Source organism: Ziziphus jujuba, chromosome 5 (assembly GCF_031755915.1).
Source record: "Ziziphus jujuba cultivar Dongzao chromosome 5, ASM3175591v1".
NCBI classification, from domain to species: domain Eukaryota; kingdom Viridiplantae; phylum Streptophyta; class Magnoliopsida; order Rosales; family Rhamnaceae; genus Ziziphus; species Ziziphus jujuba.
In genome coordinates, this window is record NC_083383.1 from 24,967,118 (window position 1) to 24,984,734 (window position 17,617).

A 17,617-nucleotide genomic window follows, 5' to 3' on the forward strand; every position below is an offset into this window, starting at 1 on the left:
AATAAAACAACAAAAGAAGTCCACTTAGAAAAAAATAAAATAAAAATTTGATGACTTTTTATAACCTGAAAAAAGATTGAAAATATTTTTTAACCAAGAAAAATGGAACTGTTTTTAATTTCAACCTCACAAGAGGTGATGAAATTAACCCATAAATTGATCAAAATGTTTTAATTAAATTTCTTTAATAACTATATAACAATTGATTGTCATGACCTCTGTAATAATATATATATATATATATATATATATATATATATATATATATATTGAGTCATGATATGTTTGATTAAAAAAAAAAAAAATGTTACTTGTCTCATGACATACCATTAACAAATCTCATAGGTAATTGTTTTATATTTACAGCTAATCATAGACTTTGCGATGTGGGGTGGTTTATGTAACAAAGGGTGGTTTCTGCAAGTTGTTTACGTAAATTGATTTAGATCAACTCTGTTTTACCTTTACATATTAAAATAAAAAAATTTCTCATATCTGGAAAATCCCAAACAAATTTTATCCATGATATTTTTAATTACATGTGATTAGTACCCTTTTATATGTAATCGGCACCTGATTATGTAACTTGAGACCTCCCAGCTAAATTTGTTTGTGATTTTCTAAAAGAAAAAGTATCTATCATCAATTAAATATTAAACTTTTAGTTGTATTAATTATTTAATTAATTATTTACTTCTATAAAAAAATATGTTAAAGAATAACATTTATTAGCCTTTGAATTTAAATTACACATGATATTAACTACAATGTTTTGTAAATAAAATTTCTTTTTACATATTGTGATTGAATAAAAACTATAATAATAATTTGATATATGTATTTTGATATATAAAAAAGTAGATTTTTCATCAAAAGTTTAACTGAACACTTATTGAATATTTAATTAAAAAAAATCTATATGAAAAATTGAACTTAGACAGTTAAACTGTTATATCAGTACATATAAGATGCTTCGTTAATAATAGGTTATGCATGGTAACAAATAATATATTCTTTAAATAATATTTTCTCAAGATGACTAATTTTAGCAAAAAAATAAAAAACTTTACGCGTAGGCAAATAGGTCATTAGCAATGATTAAATGCAAGACTAATCCAATCAATTACAAAACTTGTCCAATTAGACTGGCACTAGGACAACAAGCAACAATTGCTAGGAATCATGTGGGGCAGTATCTTTTCCTGCGCAGCCTGCTGCTTGGCTTTTCTTCCTGTGCGCAGCCTGCTGCTTGGCTTTTCTTCCTGTGCGCAGCCTGCTGCTTGGCTCTTTTCTTCCTGTTCTTGTGTGCGTATATATACCCACTTTTTCCTTCATTTCATTTGCAGAAAATTCACAAATTATCAGAAGAAGAAAAAGAAGAAGAAAACGACACCCAAATCAAAATGGCTGATTCTATCCCTCTTCTTACACCTTACAAGTTGGGAAACTTCAATCTTTCTCACAGGTAAACTGTTTCCATTTCTCTGCACTTATTCATACTCTCCTTTATTCCACTTTCTATTCTGGGTCTTATTTCTTATTGAATATGGATTTGCTAATCAAGCAAGAGTTTTGCTAAACAATCCAAAAGTATGTGTTAATTAACATTCTGCTGTTAATTCAGTTGGTAAGTCTCATATTTAGATGTGGGAAGTTGTGGGTTCAATAAATGAGGATAAGGAAAAAATTTTGTAATTTGTGTACGTGAAAAATTAATAAATTTATTATTTTTACAATTTTAAAAATTAGTCGCTTTTGATTGATAATGATATATTATACACGTATATTGATTTTTCACGGGATATGAATTTATATAGATTTTTCACGGGATATCATCCACAATAGATCAATTTACCGATAATAAAATGATTTGGATAAAAAAAAAAAAAAAAAAAAACAAAAACCAATTATGTAGAATTTCAAAATAACAGGAGCGCTAAACATATTTGCTTGCATCTAAAATTCATTACAATTGCCAAAGCTCTAGCAGCTGGTTGTTCAATATAATTTTTGTATCTCATAATTAAAAGCTAGTTATTCCAGAGTTTTGAAATTCTCTTTGTTCTAAAATAACTTTTATAAACAACAATTCATATATCTTGCAAGTAATTTTCCGAAATGTTTAGCTGTTACATACATTTTAATTTCCTTAGATGTATCTCTAAATTTGCTGTCCAGAACTTTAATTGCAAGTGTATTTTTCAGGTTAAATTTCTACCATCCTAATTAAGCCTTTAAGCCATGAATTACTTACTTAAACCTGAACTTTTGCAACTTCAGCTTGATTGATTGTGTTATCGAATATTACGTTTTCTAATTTATTTCATCATTTCAGAATAATTTTGGCACCGTTGACTCGACAAAGATCATACGGTAACGTGCCTCAGCCACATGCCATCTTGTATTACTCACAGAGAACCTCCAAAGGGGGTCTTCTAATTTCTGAAGCAACTGGAGTTTCTAACACAGCTCAGGGGTATTTTTTTTTTTTTTGTTTTTTTTTTTTTTAACTAGGATTAATTGAATATATTATATGGATGCGTGTGTATTTTCTTCACTAGAGAGCTTTGCAACATGTTTTTCATTTTGGATACGTGTAGGTATCCAGAAACTCCTGGAATATGGACAAAAGAGCAAGTTGAAGCTTGGAAACCAATTGTAGATGCTGTTCATGCCAAAGGTGGTATTTTCTTCTGTCAGATTTGGCATGTGGGGAGAGTCTCAAATAGCGGTTTGTCCCTTTTAACTATTTTCTCTACGTTTGTATCGTGATTGTCGACATTACTTGTCAATTTTCAGCCCTTCATATTTGGAGGTGAAATAAATTCATGCATTGGTTGAAAGATTCTAGAATGCAGAATTAGCACACAACATACTATAGATTTGTTCAAATAGCGAATGGTTATATTTTGGTTGAGCTAAAGATTGATAATTTTGATTGAGGTAAAATAGAGCCTATCCATGAATAATTCCTTTGGCAAATGATCTATTTGTAATGCTTTATTATTGTAATTATTATTTTGTTCTGTTAATTCTTATCATTATAAGTGACAATGATGTTTCTTTCTGTAAAATAGTAGGCTTTATTTGGAGTATATATTCTTTTTTGGAACCTGTTTCTTTTCATTAGGTGACACACCAATTTGCTTTACTTTTGACAAGTGAAAAAAATGCTCTGTTAAGTTTTTTAGGCAATTCCATCTTTTTCTTTGAAAAAAAAAAAAAAAAAAAAGTGATTCCTTTACTGTGATATCGTCGAATCATTGCATTGAATCTTACATATGCTGCTAATCCGACATGGCAGAGTTTCATTGTTTGCCATTGTTAATGTGTGACTAGTGAATTTCCATTTTCATGTGGGTCCTGTATAAGTCTTGTGTCACAGGATCACTTTCCCTTTATTTTATTTTTTAATTTAAAATTAAGCACTACCAAGGTGTTTAAAGATATGCAAAGTTGGGAAACCTAACTTTGTCCATTAGAGGGATGCTTTTCTTTTATTACTCTGCCACTTCTTTTCCTTCTAGTGGGGGAGAGTGGGGAAGGGGTATCTTTTTCTTTTTAGGAGAAAGATTTGTATACGACTGTGTGTCCATACTCCATAGTGAAATTACTTTTGTTCCATGCTCTTCGCGGATAGAAAATTCTGTTCTAGATCTCCTTGCATAGGAATCAGGATCATTGCTTGTTTTCGTTTTTTGTTTTTTGGTTTTTTGAAAGGCACTTTCACTTGCTTAGAACTTTTTGGTTGAATGCATGTGATGTAAGACATGATTTTGTTTAAACTATTTGTTTGAATGATTATTTCGAGGTTTTGGCACAGATTTTCAACCAAATGGGCAAGCTCCAATCTCTAGTACAGACAAGCCATTGAAACCACAAATACGAGCTAATGGCATTGATGAAGCAGAATTCACGCCTCCAAGGAGGCTTAGAACCGATGAAATTCCTGGAATCATCAATGATTTTAGACTTGCTGCAAGGAATGCAATGGAAGCAGGTAGGTTCTCTTGTCCGAATTTATTGTTAAACTTGTTAGAGGTTGAAAACCAAGTTGGAAAGATGGAGCAACAATACTTAATTGTAATTTGTCAATATCAAAAGAAATCAAACTATGTCATCTTCAAATTCAAATGTTTGATGGAAAAAAGACAGGGTTGATTTTACACTTGTGAATTCCTTTTGGGGTTGACAACATAAAAAAAAAATCAATGCATTTTGCTGATCTTCCAAGTAAACTTAAATGAGAAGAACCAATCTCTTTCATTACAACATTGAAACCTTGTAGATCTTGAGGCTGCTAAAAATTTGTTTCCTATGCTTGATGGTGATTTTTTTGATACGTATAGGTTTTGATGGAGTTGAGATCCATGGTGCTAATGGGTACATCATCGACCAATTTTTGAAAGATACAGTGAATGACCGAACAGATGAATATGGAGGATCCTTAGAAAACCGTTGTCGATTTGCGCTAGAACTTGTTGAAGCAGTTGTTGATGAGATTGGAGCAGATAAAGTTGGAATAAGGCTATCTCCCTTTGCTGACTTCATGGAATCCGGGGACTCCAATCCTAAAGCATTAGGCCTTCATATGGCACAAGCCTTGAACAAATATGGTATACTATACTTGCACGTGATCGAGCCGAGAATGAAGACGCCTGGTGAAATTTGTGAATGCTATGACACTCTGGTACCTATGAGAAAGGCTTTTAATGGTAGTTTCATCTCGGCTGGGGGTTTTAACAGAGACTTGGGGAACAAGGCAGTGGCAGAAAATGATACAGATCTTGTTGCGTATGGTCGCTTGTTCTTGGCCAATCCTGATTTGCCAAAGAGATTCGAGCTCAATGCTCCTCTAAATAAGTACAACAGGGCAACATTCTATATACCTGATCCTGTTCTTGGTTACACTGACTATCCATTTCTAGAAAGCGCGTAGCCATTACGAAATGTGTGTGGATTTTGAATGATTTTGTTGTGATTGACAATATCTGTTTTTATTATAGCTGTTTTTGAATTCAACTGTAGTTGTGGTATGATAAAAATAAAAGGCAGAGGGTTGTTCTACTTGAGTGTTTCTCCAACTTTTTGTCTTTGGTTTTTTGTTTTTTATTTTTTGTTTTTTTTTAAAATTTTTCCAATGGGGTGAAATTCAAATTCTTGTGTTGCTATAGTGAAGTTTGATATATATATATATATATATTTTTTTTTTCTTTATTCGAGAATTAGTTCATAAAATTTTGATTTATCAGATGACTATTAAAATCACAACTGTTATGATAATGAATAATCAGTTTTATTTAAAATTTAAAAGTTATATAGGAAAGTAAGCTTAGTTTCTACATTTTTATTTTTATTTTTATTTATTTTTATTATTTATTATTATTATTAATATTTTTTTGTAATAGAACCTATAGTTTCTACTAAATATATTTTCTATAGTTCATAACATAGAAATGTAGTTTCTCTAAGTTTCTACTAAATATAGTTTCTACTTTTTTTTTTCTTTCTTTTTTTTTTTTATAAAAACAATAATATAGAAATCTAGTCCAAAAAAAAAAAGGAAGAAGATTTGCATATGTGCCTTTCCACCAAAAATTTCCCCTTGTGCCTTGGTCTATTTTGACTTGGCTTGAAGAAAAAAATAAAATAAAATAAAATCGAAACCCAAACTTTTTTTCACATGGATGATGTGACAAAAGTATTCGAATTTGAAAATTTCGAAGACGATAAAAACAAAACTATTATCCATGAATTCAACGGGCAAGGGCGATAAGTTTGAGTCAATGATGGTGCGCAGGGCAAACAGTCACATGTCATCGTTGCAAACTTTTTATCCAAATGATGGGGCAGCCCACGCACTTGCATACGTCAGCAAGAATGATTAATAGCGTGAAACAAACAAAAAAAATCAACCACCGCTTTTATTCTCCTCCATTGCTTCCTTCGTGTGGGACCACCCTTTACCAGTAAAATAATTTTGAGGGAATATTGTATTTATGATAAATAATAAATTATTTTTCAGATTTTTGAAAAATTATTTAGATCTAGAGCAGTCTAAAATTACTTTTATACTTTCATAAAATTAAATTATTCTTCAATTCCTTTGATTCTTTTTTTAATAATTAATTTGAAAGCTTTAAAGGTTTTTTCTTTTATTTTTTATTAAATTTTATTTGAACTATGTGATTATTTTTTCTTTTTTTCTTTTTTTGAATATGTGATACTTTTGATTACTTAGATTTTTCTAAGTCAAATATTTGACAAATGCAGTTAAATATATTTGAAATATTATAATATAATTAGTTAAATACATTTGAAAATTATAAAATATTTAATTAAATATATTTGATAAATTGTCATTTAATTAAAAAAGTTTATTTAACTAAAATCATTATGTAGTTTTTTAAAATAAAAATTGAAAAACTATAGGAGAGTTTAAATAAAACAAATTAAAAATATAGATTCTTCAAATTAATTTTTTTTCAAAATTATCAAAATATTTCATTTTTCCAAAACAAAAAAAGAAAAAAAATAAAAAAACATTTGAAATATAATTTAATTTTACTATACACGAGTAATTTAATTCGTTATAAGAGAATGTGCATGATTTATCAAAAATCTGAAAAATATTTTTATATTTATTCCAAATTTGAGAACGTGTAAATGAAATATTTCCTTTATTTAAACAATAATAGCAAACACATATTTATATTATAAAAAATATTATTGGTTAGAAGTGATGAGAAAATATGAAGTATATATCATTTATGATAATGCGAAAGTTTTTTAAATTATTTATTAAATTTATATAAATAAAATAATAATATTTAATTAATTTATTTTTATAATTTTTTATTTATATTTAAATTATATAAATATATCAATTAATAAAATCTCAATACATATTATTCGATAAATATTTTACTATATAGCATATGACTTTTTGATGCAGTATAGCATATGACTTATTAACTGACTAATGCTATAGGTTCACTGGTTAAAACAAAAAAAAAAAAAAAAAAAAAAAAACCGAAAATGCTGTGGTACCTTTCTTTTTTCAGTTTTAAAAAATCAAATCCAATTTAAATTAAATTATGTATCAAACAAAATTAAACTAAATCAATCAATGATGGTCACATCAGCCTGAATCCCATAAGTGATCGTTGCTAGTTACCAATGATTACGTAGATGTCAGTCTTGTTCGATCGGTTTTTAACTGATGTATTACGAACTATTTCTTTGGTTGGATCTAGTTTGGACTTTGCCGTAAGGATCCAATTCAATAATACATATCTTTTTATTTTTAATAATTTGAAGTATTATTATTTATAATTTTAAAAAATTATAATAAAAATATTAATAATATTAAAATTATTAAAATATTCATTAAAAATTTGATATAATAATATTAAGTTAGTTTATCTTTTTAATTTATTTATCCATTTAACAGTTTACTATTTAATATTTATATTATATAAATATATTAATTAATAATAAATAAATTTGATAATTATTTTGGTACATATAATATTATTATAAAAATATATATCCACTTCAAATTTATGTTGAAAGTCATCCAAATCAAATCAAACTGATTTTGAGATAAAAACGGAACCAAACAACTTTAATCTGGTTGGTTTGCATCAATTTTTCCTTTTTCTTTTTTTTTTAATTTATTTTTTTATTTTTTTAAGTTGTGCCCACCCATATGATGATGGTGACAAAAAATTTTAATAGTGAATCACTTATTTTTGACAAAATTGACAAAATAAATAAAAATGTATTTATGAGTTTCAAGATATCTATATATATATATAGATATATATTTTCAGTTCCAGTGGTAAAACAATTATTATTCTCTATTTTATTTATATTTGGTGTTATTGGCAATTCTTTTTAAAGTTTAATATTACTTGTTCAAACATCAAAGTGGTAGTATGTATTTATATATATATATATATATATATATATATTTTTTTTTTTACATACTGCTGTGATAATGAGAAAATGAGTAGTAGTCTTTTTTTATTTACCCAAAAGTAGCTAATAAGTAACTTTTTTTATTTTTATTTATTTTTTATCATTTACAATATATATATTCATGATCTTAAATTTATTCTTCAGTATTTTATAAAACAAACCAATCTTATTTGACAATAATATGTAACTTAGAAAAATGGTACATAAGTTTTTTTAGGTGGAGTAGGATCCTTTTCTCAAGTTGGTTTGTCATATCATTTAATGTATAGTTAATGGCTAGAATTAAATCTAATTATTTTATTTAAAAAGGAAACAATTCTAATAATCTCACATAAGGCTAATTTCCTATTATGTTTTTAAGAGTTATTTTTGACGAAAATAAATAATATTACTAAGCATTTCTCTAAATGAAAATGAGATGTGAATGTTATCATAATTTTGTTAAAAAATAATGCAAATAAATGAAATATTATAGAAATTAAATAAAAAGAAATTGTTGTAACTATTACTATTGCTAGTTACTAGAATGAAAACAATATAAACTACAGAAATCAAAAGCTTATGATTTATCAATCTAATAATCCAGAAAACTTTATAAGAAAATCAAGTTTGTGAATACTTGTGATTTATCATATATCTTTTTGTATTTTATACTTAGAAAATTATATTAATCCATAGCATTAACGAAAAAAAAAATCATAAATATAAAAACTTTAAATGATATCTCTTTTTTCCTAAAATCATTCAAATCATTAGTTATGATTATTAACTTATTTTAGGCAAATCAAATGGTTTAATTTTTTTGTAAACAAGTAGCATCATATCTTTAAACTAGTTTGATATTCTTTATTTCTGTGAAACAATAATATTATGGATAATAAAATATTAATAAAAAATATGTATTAGTATACTATCCATTGATATATTTATATAATTTAAATATAAATATAAATAAGTAAACTACCCAAATTACTATATTGTTTGCCAAATTAAATAAAATCCATTAATAATTGACATATAGGGGAGAATTTTTAAGGAAACTGAAATTCAAAGCAAACTTTACATAGAAAATGGAGATATAACTGTGGGAATAAATAACAATAAGAAAGAAGAAAAGTGACGGATTAAGACAGGTTATAATAGTCAATAAATCTTCACCTAGAAGTGAGTTGTCGGTTCGGCGTGTATATATTACCCACTTGCGTCTTTATTCATTTTCAGAGCAACAAAATTTAGTTATCAGAGACACAGAGCAGGATAAGCAAAAACAAGACCTTGCAATCCCACAAATCAGGAGAAGAAGAAGAAGAAGACGAAAACACAAATGGCTGCTGCTCAACCTCCCACCATTCCTCTTCTTACACCTTACAAGTTGGGAAAGTTTGATCTTTCTCATAGGTAATTTTATTCCTCTCCATATTCATATTGTTTCTCTCTTTTTTGCTTCTTTTGCAGTTCCTGTTCTGGGTCTTTGTATGGATGTGCTATGGAAGAGTTTTTTGAATCCAAAAAAGTGTGTTTATTGTAAATGATATATCTATTTCTTGCATCAGGAATTGAATAAAATTGCGTAATCTTTAGATGGTTTTAAAAATTCCCAACAATTTCTTTAGCTTCCTGATACCCTTTTATTGCCTTAGTTCTTAACTTTAATTTGCTTGCTGGTCCAGCACTTAGTTTTTTACTAGTATTTCTTTTCAGGTTTTTCTACCATTATTCCTTGTAAGTGTTTAAGCATGAATTTCATAAGCCCAAAAGCACACTTAAAACAGGTTTTTCTATGCTATGTTAGCTTAAGGATTGTGTGTTATACCTAATATGATGTTTTCATTGTAATGTCAGAATTGTTTTGGCACCGTTGACTCGACAAAGATCATTTGGAAATGTCCCTCAGCCACATGCCATCTTATATTATTCACAGAGGACCACCGAAGGGGGTCTTCTCATTGCTGAAGCAACTGGAATATCTGATACGGCTCAGGGGTAACTTCTACTGAAACTTTTCATTTGAATGTATTTGCCTTCACTTCACTTGAAACTTAAATCTGAAACATCTTTGCTCTTTTGAATAACTCTAGGTATCCAGAAACGCCTGGCATATGGACAAAAGAGCAAGTTGAAGCTTGGAAACCCATTGTAGATGCCGTTCATCTGAAAGGGGGTATCTTCTTTTGTCAGATTTGGCATGTGGGACGAGTCTCTAATAGTGGTTTGTATTCAACTACTTCTTTTGCCTTCTGTAGTGTTTTTGACAATGAAATTTAAGAACTTTACATTTTCATTTTCAAACTAAATCATTTGAGGTGAAGCAATTTGAGTGGTAGAAAATTTATAGAATTTAGAAGTAGAAGGACATGTTATGAATGTGCTCAAATTAAATTATGAATATAATTGGCTAATTGCAACGAAATACTAGTTGCTAAATTCTGAAGTAGGCGTGGATGGAATAAATATGCAAAACTGACCTATTCATCTAGTAACATTGATAGTTTTGACCAAGCATTAAGTCTATCCCTTTATAAATTTTCTTTCTTATTGTTATTATTATTGGTTTTACTTTGAGTTTTCGTTTTAAAATATCTCTGAGGAAAACAACTTATTCTGTAAGACTTGATTATATTGGAACCTTTTGTTTGAATGATCTGATTGTTGCATACAGGTTTTCAGCCAAATGGCCAAGCTCCAATCTCCAGTACAGACAAGCCACTAACCCCCCAAAAACGAGCTAATGGCATTGATGTTGCACAATTCACACCTCCAAGACGGCTTAGAACAGATGAAATTCCTGGAATTATCAATGATTTTAGACTTGCTGCAAGAAATGCAGTGGAAGCAGGTAGATTAAAGCATTTATTAAAATGAGTTTCTTCTTAAAAAGTCGTTGTGGTGGCTTTAGACAATCGAAGACACTCGTAGAACTTCATAACATGATTTGATATTAGTTTCTTCAAACATTTGTTTTCACAGCATAAACAAACTATGTTAGCTGAACATTTGACCTAAATTTCCTTGTAGTGACAAACCTGTCAAAAGCTATGCATCAAATAGATCACCTATTATGATTGTTGGGAAAAGTGATAGCTTTCATTTTTTAAGTTTTGTCTAAGATGCTTTCTATAAAACGAAAATGTATAATCCTTTGAGGAAGATCAATTTTCTTGTTTTGTAAAATCATCTAACATGATACTGAGATTTCTCTTAATCCAGTTTTTTGTTCACTACTTCCTAAGCGTTTTGTTTTTAAAGCTGATAATAATCTGTTTTATATGCTGATAATGTTGTCCAATACATTTAGGTTTTGATGGAGTTGAGATCCATGGGGCTCATGGCTACCTTATCGATCAGTTTCTGAAAGACCAAGTGAACGACCGAACAGACAAATATGGTGGATCCCTGGAGAACCGTTGTCGGTTTGCATTAGAAGTCGTGGAAGCAGTTGTTAATGAGATTGGGGCAGATAAAGTTGGAATTAGACTATCTCCATTTGCTGCCTATATGGAATCAGGAGACTCAGATCCAAATGCTTTAGGCCTTCATCTTGTTCAATCCTTGAACAAATATGGAATCTTATATTGCCACATGGTTGAGCCGAGAATGAAGCAGGTTGGAGAAATTAGTCAAACCTTCGACAGCCTTCAACCCATGAGAAAGGCTTTTAATGGTACCTTCATTGTTGCCGGTGGTTATACCAGGGAGGATGGTAACAAGGCTGTGGCTGAAAATCATGCGGATCTTGTCGCCTATGGTCGTGATAAAGTTATTGTTGACTAATAATGAAAAGTTATTTTATTATTGAATAAGACACTAATATTTATATACAGATACAGTTGGTGTAGATGACTACAAATGAGTAATGATAAAAACTATTTACAACAGATAAGGGAATCTTGAAGATAGACTCACGTGAACTACTAATCTCTATCATGCCCCCTCAAGCTAAGTGTGGAAAGAACACTTAGCTTGGGTCGAAGAAACTGTAACCGTTGTTTGGACAGTGGCTTGGTGAGAGCATCAGCAATTTGCTCGTTGCTGGAAATGTGACACACACGCAGATCACCTTGAGACACCTTTTCACGGACAAAGTGGAAGTCAACCTTGATATGTTTCATCTTAGAGTGAAGAACAGGGTTGGCACAAATGTACGTAGCACTCACATTATCACAATAGATGACTGGAACTTGAGGTATAGCTAATTTTAACTCAGATAACAAAGATCGAAGCCAGCATAATTCAGATGTAGCAGTAGCAACCGAGCGGTACTCAGCTTCAGTAGAGGAACGAGAGACCGTACGTTGCTTCTTGGACATCCAAGAAATTGGGTTGGAACCAAGATACATGACATAGGCAGAGGTTGAAGTACTGTCGTCCTTATTACCGGCCCAATCAGCATCGCAAAAGGCATGAAGAGAGGTGGAAGAGTTACGTGTAAGAAATAAACCAAAGGAACTGGTACCTTTAAGATACCGAAGAAGTCTTTTGACAGCAGCCCAGTGAGTTTCAGTAGGCTTATGCATAAATTGAGACAATTTATTAACAGCAAATGAAACATCAGGCCGAGTCAGAGATAGATATTGAAGACTTCCAACAACCTGGCGATACTGAGTGGCATCGGTCAGATTAGTTCCATCCGTGAGAGTTAGAGTAGCAGAGGTTGACATTGGCGTGGAAACTTCTTTCGCATCTAGCATATGTGTCTTAGCCAAGAGATCATGAATGTATTTTCTTTGTGTCAGAAGTAGGCCATCTGTGCGTGAAGTTACCTCAACTCCAAGAAAAAAATTCAAACCACCAAGATCTTTAAGAGAGAAGGCATTCGAAAGAGCTTTAACAAAGGTAGAGAGAGCAGAAGAGTTATTTCCAGTCAAAAGAATATCATCCACATATACCAGCAGATAAAGAATGGTGTCTGAATGGTGAAAAGTAAACAGAGAAGCATCAGATATAGAATTGACAAACCCATATGAGAGAAGGAAGTTCTTCAATTCTGTATACCATGCTCGGGGGGCTTGCTTTAACCCGTATATGGCTTTCTTGAGCTTGCAGACATGGGTCGGCCGAGTGGAATCAATGAACCCTTGAGGTTGCTTCATGTACACCTCTTCAGTTAGATGGCCATGGAGAAAGGCATTGTTAATGTCAAGTTGCCTCAATGGCCAGTTTTTAGTTAAAGCAATTGACAAAACAATTCGGATGGTTGCTGGCTTTATGACTGGACTAAATGTTTCTGAATAATCAATGCCCGGTCGCTGGTGAAACCCCTTGGCAACTAAGCGAGCCTTATACCTGTTTATGGTACCATCTGAATTTCTCTTAATTCTGAACACCCACTTACTGCCCACCAGATTATATTTGGAACTAGGAGGAACCAATTCCCACGTACCATTTTGAACTAATGCATTAAACTCATCAGACATTGCAACACGCCAGTTTTCATCTTGGAGGGCCTGGGAGACAGTTTGGGGCTCAATCTCCGAAACCTGTGAGTGAGAGGTTGCCATATAGAAATCCGAGAAAAGCTTGGGCTTAAAAATATTATTAAGAGACCTGGTTCGCATGGCATGCGTGCGATCAGTGAATTTTTTTCTTTGTGAGCTCGGTGGGTTTAGAGGAAGATGTGACGACATGTGAGGAGATATACCATGAGAAAGACTTGCTGCTTCCTGTGGACGAAACAACAGAGGCACTGATTGAGTGGCATGCTGTGACAGAGTAGGTGGAGATGGAGAAGGTGACTTAGAAGAAGGAATATCACGTGGGGAGAGCTTTTGAGAAGAACTAGTGGGAGTAGGTGAAGAAAGAGAATTTGATGTAGAAAAGGAAGCATCACGTGGGCATAGATGAGAAGAAGAAGGCTTAGTGGGATTAGGTAGAGAAAGAGAAGTGGATTTAGAAAAGGAGTCATCATGTGGGGTTAGGTGGGGAGAAGAATTACTAGTGGGAGTAGGTGGAGAAAGAGAAGTTGATTTAGAAAAGGAAGGTTCACATGGGAGTTGGTTGGGAGAAGATATAGAAGAGATAAAAGGAACTGTTGTGTGCGGGTCACACATAGAAGTAATAGATAAATCCCAAGAATTAATATTTTCGGAATTATGGGGATAGACCGATTGAGAGTTATATGGGAATATGGATTCTACAAAGGTAACATGCCTAGAAATATAATATTTATTTAGAGATAAATCATAGCATTTATAGGCACTTTGATTAGGTTGATATCCTAAGAACACACAGGGTGTGGAAGTGGCTTCTAATTTGTGTCTGTTATATGGTTTGATCCAAGGATAACAGAGACAACCAAAAACCTTTAAATGATGATAATTGGGAGGCTTTTGAAACAGAATTTCAAATGGGGATTTTAGATGAAGAGTAGGAGTAGATAACCTATTAATTAAATAGACTGCAGTTTGAAAACTATGAGACCAAAATTTTAATGGTAATCCAGCATGAGATAATATTGCTAAACCAGTTTCCCGAATATGTCTATGACGTCTTTCTGCATAACCATTATGCTCTGGTGTATGGGGTGGGGATAAAAAATGAGTTATACCAGTTTGTGCAAAAAAAGATTTTAATTTGATGAATTCACCACCATTATCTGAGTAAAAAGATATAATATTCGTGTCAAAAAATTTTTCCACATTAGTTTTGAATTGTACAAAAACAGAATAAACCTCAGACTTTTGTTTTAATGGATAAAACCAAATATACTTAGTGAAATGGTCAACAAAAATGATATAATATTTAAATCCATCAACTGAGGTTATAGGTGCAGGACCCCATACATCAGAGTATAATAATTGTAACGGTCTAGAGCTGGTCATAGAAGAAATATGAAAAGGAAGCTTATGAGCTTTATTACATTTGCATGGATTACAAAAAATTTTTTTTGAGGATGAGACAGGTAAAGAAAATGAAGAAATTAAATGATTTAAAATTTTATTGGAGGGATGGCCCAAACGAAGATGCCAATCCTTGTAAGAAGTCTTGACACTAGAAAAAGAGATAAACGGTGGAGGAACAGTAGAATGGGGAGGAGAAGGCCACTCATAGATACCTCCGTTATTTGGTCCTTGAAGCAGAGTCATTCCCGTTGGTATATCCTTCACAATAAAACCAGTAGGTGAGAATTCAATTGTGGCATTGTTATTATGGCAAAATTTAGAAACAGACACTAGATTTCGAGTCATTTTGGGCACACAAAGAACATTTGACAGTAGAAAAGATTTATTATGAGCAGGAATATAAGCTGTACCAGTATGAGTAATATTTAAAGCATTACCATTGCCAACCATAATTGCATCTGTTCCATCATAGTCAGAATGGGCATTCAGATTGTGGAGATCATTAGTGACATGGTGAGAGGCACCTGAGTCAAGAAGCCAAGATGTTTGGGGTGGGTTCTGGATAGGAATTGAGTGATCCTGCTGACTGGAGTAATAGGCTTGCGGCATTTTGTGAACTCGAGGGGTGGGTAGAAGACCAGGCTGGGGATTATAAGTCCACTGTTGTTTCAATTGTGGACAAAATCTGGCGGAATGACCCTGTTGACCGCACAACTGACAGCGCCCTCGATAGCCTCCAAAGGTAGAAGAAGGGGAAAAAGTACGAGTGGAATGAGATCTGGTACCAAACTTCTTTTGAGGATTGCGAGGGAAGGTGTTAGGTCCCGTGGTTTTATTAGCAACATGAGCAAGCATGGGAGAGTCTTCAGGAGTGGAAATATTTGACTTTTGAATGTAGGCTTCATATTCTAGCAAACGTTCATGGAGATCTTCAAATGAGATCTCTGTATCCCTTGATCTCAAGGCAGCAGAGATTTCTTTTAGATCATGATTTAAGCCGTTGAGTACATAAATTGTTATCTCTTCATCTTTGAGTGGTTCATTAAGTAAGGCTAATTCATCTGCTGCGGCTTTGATTTCAAACATATAAGTTGTGATACTGCATGATCCTTGTGGGCGAACAAGCTTTTCCCGAAGTCTAATGATGCGTGATCGAGATGGCTTGGCATAAGTGAGACATAGCTTGCTCCATAACTCACGTGATGTTTTAGCTGAAGCCACCATTGATGCAAGGTCAGGAGACAGAGAGGCAAGGAGAGATCCAAAAAGAAGTTGATCTTGCCGAGTCCAAAATAAATATGGCTGGTTGGAGGATTGGGAAGGACAAGGTAGAGAGCCATCAACATAACCGGTAAGTGCGTAACCATAAAGGAGAGCATCCCACTGTGCTTTCCAAGTGAAGAAGTTAATTGGGCTGAGCCGAATTGGTGCTTGTGTAGCAACATTAATGAAGACCAGATTGGCAAAGTCATAGGTAGGAGTATCCGTTAGAGAAGAATAAGAAGCAGAAGAGATGGGTGTGTGGTCAGCCATAGCAAAGGAAGGAAAAAAAATGAAAAATTTGGCACAGATTGGATCGAAAAAAAAAACTCTGTTAGAGCTTTTAATGCTCTGATACCATGATAAAGTTATTGTTGACTAATAATGAAAAGTTATTTTATTATTGAATAAGACACTAATATTTATATACAGATACAGTTGGTGTAGATGACTACAAATGAGTAATGATAAAAACTATTTACAACAGATAAGGGAATCTTGAAGATAGACTCACGTGAACTACTAATCTCTATCAGGTCGTTGGTTCTTGGCTAATCCAGATTTGCCAAAGAGATTTGAGCTCAATGCTCCTCTAAATAAGTATAACAGAGACACATTCTATATACCTGATCCTGTTGTTGGTTACACTGATTATCCATTTCTTGAAACTGCCAATTAGTTACTTGAAAGGCTGAATTTGAATGATTTTAATATAATTGTCTGTCATACCCGTATCAGTTTTTTGTGCTTTTAATTTGTGCAAGAAACTATAGTTAGGCAAGAGTTGTTCCATTTGATGGTACTATTTTATTTGTTATCAACTTATTATGTTTTTGATTCAAACTGGATTGAGGCTTTATGTTGTTCCAACCTCCCCTGATATTAGAAGTTAAATGAGCTAGGTTACAGACAGAAAATCCAGTGGAAGAACTAAACAAGAAGGAAAGAAGCAAGAGGAGGAATAAAGAAGAGTGAACAAAACGAAGGAAGCTTCTATCTACCTGGATTCTCAAAAGTCTTTAGTGTCTCTAGTTTCCTCAAATCCTCCAACTTACAGTATTACTGGTAGCCTTTGAGGACTTGAGCTCTGAGAAAGCAAAGCAAATTCCTTAGGCATGTGGCTTATCAAGTAGCACTTGTACATGTCCAAGTATGTCAGCTTCTCCTTACTCTAAATCTCAACACCTATCAAGGATTAGAATCCGCAGATTCCTAAGTTTGCAAATTGAATTGGGAAGCTCTGTGATTTTGGACACTCCCCTTAAGCTAAGATTTCTAAGCTGTTTCATTTTCTTCATGCCTTTCAAGAACCCAACTCTCTTCTACTTCAACAAGATGTTTAACTGAGAGTTGCCACCTACCCAGTTGAAGAACTTTCACATACTTCATCTTTGAGAACCATTCTTGCCTGAAACCAAGATTAGTCTCACACTCTTACTCACATGGGTTAGATTGAATGGTTTTAGATGGGTGGATTAGCGTACTATTCCAATAGATTTAGGGATAAAACGAAGGGTTCCCTCTTTTGTTTAGAT

At 32.3% G+C, this 17,617-nt stretch overlaps 2 protein-coding genes across 2 annotated transcripts; both read left to right on the forward strand.

Moving 5' to 3' along the window:
* The first annotated feature begins 1,167 nt into the window (after positions 1–1,167).
* On the forward strand, positions 1,168–5,067 carry LOC107421475 (12-oxophytodienoate reductase 2-like). The gene is made up of 6 exons (XM_060817702.1): positions 1,168–1,233; positions 1,347–1,465; positions 2,336–2,476; positions 2,601–2,731; positions 3,824–4,000; positions 4,350–5,067. The coding sequence occupies exons 1-6, from the start codon at positions 1,183–1,185 to the stop codon at positions 4,937–4,939; spliced, it is 1,209 nt and encodes a 402-aa protein (XP_060673685.1). The 5' UTR covers positions 1,168–1,182; the 3' UTR covers positions 4,940–5,067.
* A 4,119-nt stretch (positions 5,068–9,186) lies between these two features.
* On the forward strand, positions 9,187–16,939 carry LOC107421479 (putative 12-oxophytodienoate reductase 11). Its single transcript, XM_060817501.1, has 6 exons — positions 9,187–9,381; positions 9,826–9,966; positions 10,062–10,192; positions 10,643–10,819; positions 11,279–11,728; positions 16,619–16,939. The coding sequence occupies exons 1-6, from the start codon at positions 9,308–9,310 to the stop codon at positions 16,759–16,761; spliced, it is 1,116 nt and encodes a 371-aa protein (XP_060673484.1). The 5' UTR covers positions 9,187–9,307; the 3' UTR covers positions 16,762–16,939.
* Positions 16,940–17,617: the final 678 nt, after the last annotated feature.

What these genes read in the sequence shown, in the direction of transcription:
- LOC107421479 (XM_060817501.1), top strand. Translation starts at nt 9,308, where the DNA reads ATGGCTGCTGCTCAACCTCCCACCATTCCTCTTCTTACACCTTACAAG. An exon ending in AAGTTTGATCTTTCTCATAG is followed by an intron (nt 9,382 to 9,825) that starts GTAATTTTATTC and finishes TTGTAATGTCAG; the next exon opens with AATTGTTTTGGCACCGTTGA. An exon ending in GGGACGAGTCTCTAATAGTG is followed by an intron (nt 10,193 to 10,642) that starts GTTTGTATTCAA and finishes TGTTGCATACAG; the next exon opens with GTTTTCAGCCAAATGGCCAA.
- LOC107421475 (XM_060817702.1), top strand. Translation starts at nt 1,183, where the DNA reads ATGTGGGGCAGTATCTTTTCCTGCGCAGCCTGCTGCTTGGCTTTTCTT. An exon ending in AACTTCAATCTTTCTCACAG is followed by an intron (nt 1,466 to 2,335) that starts GTAAACTGTTTC and finishes TCATCATTTCAG; the next exon opens with AATAATTTTGGCACCGTTGA. An exon ending in GGGGAGAGTCTCAAATAGCG is followed by an intron (nt 2,732 to 3,823) that starts GTTTGTCCCTTT and finishes GTTTTGGCACAG; the next exon opens with ATTTTCAACCAAATGGGCAA.